The sequence below is a fragment of the Colossoma macropomum genome, unplaced genomic scaffold (assembly GCF_904425465.1).
Source record: "Colossoma macropomum unplaced genomic scaffold, Colossoma_macropomum, whole genome shotgun sequence".
NCBI classification, from domain to species: Eukaryota; Metazoa; Chordata; class Actinopteri; order Characiformes; family Serrasalmidae; genus Colossoma; species Colossoma macropomum.
Window position 1 is genome coordinate 35,946,265 of NW_023494803.1, and position 6,000 is coordinate 35,952,264.

The 6,000-nt window shown below is 38.2% G+C and overlaps 1 protein-coding gene across 5 annotated transcripts in view; it reads right to left on the bottom strand.

Moving 5' to 3' along the window:
- Window positions 1–6,000, bottom strand: part of tiam2a (TIAM Rac1 associated GEF 2a) — an 89,529-nt gene that overhangs the window by 27,346 nt on the left and 56,183 nt on the right. For all 5 annotated transcript variants that reach the window (XM_036592693.1, XM_036592688.1, XM_036592690.1 and 2 more), the window contains 2 exons: window positions 5,999–6,000; window positions 1,307–1,398 (listed from right to left, as the gene is read on the bottom strand). The exon at window positions 5,999–6,000 is cut by the window's right edge and continues 223 nt beyond it. In XM_036592693.1, the coding sequence (XP_036448586.1) occupies window positions 1,307–1,398; window positions 5,999–6,000 (94 nt within the window). The remainder of the gene's footprint in view (window positions 1–1,306; window positions 1,399–5,998) is intronic.

A 6,000-nucleotide genomic window follows, 5' to 3' on the forward strand; every position in this document is an offset into this window, starting at 1 on the left:
AGACAACAAGGCTGAGGATTTCAGCCCTGCGTGCAAAAGCCAGCACCAACATTAGCCTGTTAGTTCCCCGTCTGCATCTGCGCCACAGCAAGGGGACAAACACGTCTGGTCCAGCGTGTGTTTCGCCCTCAGCCTGAGCAGATGCTCTTCTGCTGGTGACAGTAATGAGCATGCAGGGGAAAGGCCACAAAGCCATGAAGAGGGTAATCACTGAGTGCTAACTAATAATGCCAATCAGGCTGTGACACTGCAGCTGCTTCCATATGACGTGTGGGAACAAGCACTTGCATAAGGAAAGGGAAGGTCAAAAGAAAATAAGTGAAAAAAACAGGAGTTGAAAAATTATTTTATAAGATTTAAGAAAATGGGACTCCTAACAACCATGCAAGACCTGGTAGACACCAAAACTGTTCCCATCAGATAAACAGGCTTTCATCTTTGAGAGAAAGGAGAAAATCAAGCTGCTTCAGATCTGAAAACATCCATAGGTGTTTGTCTTCTCACAGTGGAAGGATGGTCAACTTAGCGCTACGGGTCTGAAAGGATGTGTAGCTGTCAAGACGAAAAGGGATTAGACAAAAAAGTAGAAACCCTGAAACTGGACATGTAAAGTGTGAAGGAAGGTTTTATGGACTGAAACTCGGATTGTGAGCAGCAGAAAATGCAATCGACTTCTAAGACTGAAATTTGGAGGTGTGGAAAAACGTTCCCTCTCGAAAGGAATGGAAGCTGCAATAAAGGTAAAGCGTGGGCACACTAAATACAATCAAAATTAAATTAGATCTCATTTTTAAAGCTTTTGTGTAATTTTCTGTTACATGTGTTTTTTGCACCCCCCCCCCAACAATAAAAAAATGAATAACTTAAGTACTTAATGGCAGTTTTCACTGGAAATTGAACAAATGAAAGGGTTGTCTCTGACTTTTACAGTGCTGTATAAGATTTCACTAAGCCTAACCCTACACCTAACCCTAATCTCAGAAACTAAAAATAAATGATTTTGCTCTTTCATCATTTCACTCATTCCACTACATCACAATACAAAGATAAAGGCTATTCTTTCTTAAAATAAACCCTTTTTTAAGCCTCTCCGAATTTAGCATCAGAAACAGACAAGACAGCTCTATTTATAGACTCCACAAGCTTTTTCCTTTTTTTTGCCCTACAAAGCAAATCAAGACCTCCTCTCATCTAAATGTGCAGTCATTGCGTATGACACACGGGGGACGAAATTAAATATCTCTGGACCGTTTGGAAACTCCAGCTGTATGATATGACGAGGCTGTGAAGCTTAGTTAACTCTTACCTTGCTGTGCTGCACTGCTCTGTGGCTGTGGTGAGGATGCTGTAGACCATTCTCTACAGCTTTACCTGAGCCTTCTGCCACACATGACACATCTGTGGAAAGAGGGAAGAAAAACAGGCTGATTATTCATGCATTCTCAGCTGGAAATGCATGTGCTGTGACATGAAGTGCTGCAGTGCAGTGGGGTAATGAAAGAGCTAATATACTATGTTGGGTCCTATCCTAAGCATTTCAAGCATTTCAGATGTCTTAAGAAGCTTCAGAAGTTCACTGCTGGAAGTGACTTGAAAAGAGCTTTTCCACATGCAGCATTATGCATGCAGTAAGGTTGTGCAGAGTGAATGACTGCATGTATTTAATTTATTCATATTGACTTATTTTATTTCTGTATATCTTAATTTCTGTCAAGCTCAACCTTAGTTGGTATTTCTAAGTGCTTTTTGGCAACACAAATTTCTACTTTTAATTCTTTTCATTTCTTTTTAAACATTCTTTTTTTATTCTAATTCATATCAAATTCATTGTCTTTACAGCATGTAAGGTTTGCATGAGAAGCACTACATGAATAAAGCTACAAGCACATTTTCAGCATTACTATTAAAAGGCATTTCACCTGATTTGTCAAAATTTATGCATAATATAGCTCAACAAATCATTCTATATGATGCAAATCATATAGAAACTCACTGACTCTTTTACCAATTTCTTTATAATGGTGGTGATGGGAACCAGGGGTTTTAATATCCACAGTGCAAATACATATAATTTATTCACTAAACAAAATGTACAGTGAACCTCCTCGTGTCTTCTGAGCTTTTATATGTAATGTTGATGACAGTAAAATGTTTGAGGACTGTTTTGCCTTACATGCATCTCTTGAACTGATTTTTAAAAACATTTCCAGCCAAAACTTTCTCAAAAGTACTGTAAAACACTGCCTCAGCCACCAGTCAGCCTATTCATAACCGCTTTGTATATTAACTTTCAGTGATGTAGCTTTTAAAGGTGTTAAATATTTCGGATGTCTGGTCCCCATCACCACCTCTGTGCACAACTCCTACTTGGCAAGTCTGTGTAAAAAGTAACATTTTAGATCAAACAATTCTAAATGACTGTTTATGCTAAACCATTAATCCTATTGGTTTAATTATGCAGAAATTTTGAGAAATCGGTGGAACTTCCCTTTTAAAACCGCACATATTAACCCATTTTTGCTTAACGAAATGAGGGACTTGGGGAGAGGCACTGAATATCCTCATTGCAGTCAGTATAACACCAATTAAGCCTAAGATTAAGACTTTCTCAGAACTGGGACAAGGCATTAAAATTATCTTTAAACCAGCATCCAATACTGCTTTCACTTTCGGCCTTACAGAAATAACTGTCGTAATAATACAACTCTTTGCAATCACATTAAAGCAGAAGAACCAAAGCCGTCTCGCAACGTTCGCCTCTCTCTCTCGAACATGTACACACTCACAAAAGAACACTTATTGGGCTTGAGTTGTATATAAATAGACATTTCCCTGTGGAGCATGCTTTGTGCGTGTGGAACATGCCACACATTGTTAGATGTATAATAAGAGCGCTCAGCAGGAGTGATTTCATTAAGTGGAGTCTCAGCTAGGAGTGTGCATCTGATCTCCCATCTCAAAGCCCTGCTCAGGAACACACAGCACCCCTACAGGCACTGGCTAGCAACTGCAGCCACAGAGGCGTGACTGCTACGCTCAAGGCAATGAGTATTTATGGAATGAAAGCAAGTATACAACACAATTCAGGTCACCAGTTCTAATGAACTGAAGAGACATTAGCAAACACAGACTTCCTCATGCTTTGGAAACGGCTTGTCCTGTTCTGTTTCTCTTAAAATGACACCAAAGGGAATCTGATACAGTGCTGCAAATATTAACCAGACTGAAACCACATTTCCAGAAATTAAATATAGTATTTATTTATTTATTTTTATTTACTTATTTTTTTTTCAAACCAATCAGAAGCACCCAGAAAATGACAAGCACTGCAGTCACCCCTGTTTTGTCTGTCTGTCTTGATTGTGAAATTTAAGCTAAAGATGTGGTTTCCTATCTATGTTGTTCCCTAGCTGTCGACAGTTAGTAGCTCCAAACAGACGAGTTCAAATAAACAATTACTCACCGCGGCCCTCTAGAGTGTTACAGCAGCACTCAGGATTTAGAACTTTTGCCGTTTTCAACGGACCGAATACGAGTCTGAATAAAGGCATTTGCTGCTTTCTTTTATTTATATTCACTTGCCTCAAACAAAACAAAACCAAACCAAACTGGACGAAATTTTTTTGTGCGCGACTGTGGAAAATAACTGCGGTCAGCTTAAGTAATCGCAATCAGCTCTTACAGCCCAGCACTACTACAGACTGCAATATGCCTTGTAATATATCAAAAACAGAGTGGACACTAATGGAATCAATAAAGCAACAATAATTGCATTATTTTTGACCACAATTTAGTTGGATTACTTGAATATCTCTCTCATGTAAACACTCATCTGGATCTATAATTGGTCAAGACGCTCACAGCACCCAGTAAAAAAACACTGTGATTGGTCAGAGGGCTCATCTGCATATTTCAGCCTCAGTATTATACAGAACAATATCGTGACAACAATTGGAAAGTGTTGTGCAGCCCTAAAAACAAAATACCTCTCACGATAACCCATTCTTAAATATCTAAACATCTGAAATTTGAATCTAAATGTATTTGTAAAGATGAACATGTTAACAGTCCTTCTCTTCCTCGTCAGGCTGTGAGGTGCTGATGTCTACTGCTGTAACTGAATGTAAAAGTGCATATACCGAAGCCAGAAACATCACTGGCTTGAGCAAACAAGCCTGGCCACAAGTGTTTGTGGGCGCATGAATGAGTGAGTGTGAGATGTCTTAGCATCACGTTGGCTTTTCCAAGAACTCTGTAACTTCATCAGGCTGCTTCAGCTCTGTTCATGGTGTCATTAGCCAGGTTTCCATTTAGCTGTGGAATATAATTCAAGCAAACAACCAAAAAGCCACAAAAAATTATGCGAATGAGGCTGCATTTCCATCAGCTCTGCAAAAGAATAAAGCTCATTCATAAAACACATCTGAGGAATTTAGAGTGAGTTTACATTTAAGTTCTTGAATGTTGAGCAACTGTTGTGTTAAATTGGGTGTATAGCTGTATTTTTGTATTTCGAATTTGTTTTGAATTTAACATGAATTAAATAAACAAAACAGAAAACGTGGCCTGTGCAAAAGCTATGGCACATTTACCATATTGTGTTTTATTTATTTCCTATATGTTAAACTCTACAAATCCATTTTACATTTACAAAAATCAACAGAATGTAATTTGACTGGTGGTGTTCAAGCATTTGTATGGGACTGTATTATAAATAAAGACAGATATAGATTGTTTTATTCTAGACTTATTCCAATTATTTAAACTTCTTTCAAAAAATCTGCATTTGTGTTTCATTATCAATGCATCAAATAAGAACCTCTTCACCGCATCTTTGCAGTGTCAATAGGATGTCATAAGATGGTGGGCACTTACTTCACATCATTAGAAAGACTGACACAACCGCTGACTGGAACTCGACTCTGAGAAAAAGCGCTAGCAAGCTTTACGTACTATTAAGAGATATGGCTTAAACAGCTTTACCAGCACATATTCAGCTCAAAAAAGGTTGTTTCATTAACCACCTAATGTGTCCAGCATCCTAAAAGCAAACCTGGAAGCAGACCACTACTAAAAGTGCATGTAGTAGTACAGATATACTAACTGCATTCTTTAGCGCATGTCACCTACCGGAGATGCCTCAAAGCTTCTTCAAAAAACACTTCGAACCACAGCACATAGTTACGCTCCTTCTTACAACATCCAATCTAAAGAGATGCTATCGGCTTATCAGCTTTTGTTACAGTCTGTCAGTCAGAGCGGAAGATTCCAGTTAGAGGAAGCAGAAGGCAACTTGTAAGGGCTCTAGAGAGGAAGTCTGTGGTGAGGTGGGGCAAGCGCTGAAACACAACTTACTAATATACGTAGTAAACAGCCATAAAATGGATTCTACTGCTGGTATGTTTGATTTGAATCTGTAGCATCATATCCACCTGTAATATAATTTGGGCGTCTGAAGTTTAATTTTTTAGTCTTAAAAAAAAGGAAAAACGCACTAAACTGTCTTTGACAACTGAATAAGAGAAAACAGGAACATCTGTCTTCTATATTTTAATAATCAATATAACCTACAAAACAATTCGACAAAAGCAGTAGATATTCATACCCTCACAGACATTCACACTCTCTCGCAAACACCACAGCTTTCACAAAGTAGTAGCATATATGTGGAAGTGTGATGCACACTTTCATGCCATCTGTCACTGTGTTTGTGCTGCATGTGTGAAGAGCACATTTACAGGAATCTGTCTGAGGGTTTGTAAGCCTGGAATAATTTGTCATGAGAGAAGCACTAATGAACCATAGTGTCTCAAACAGCTTTAAAAAGACAAAAAAGAAAGACAACAACGTATAGAAATAAAAAACACTACTTTTTTCTGCACAGAACTCTATTATGCATGTTTTTTTTGAGAATACATGAATTATTGGGTGTATGACCCAATGTCCTGGCATTACATAAAAACAATGAGTGTCTGAATGCATGTGAGGGTTTAATCACCT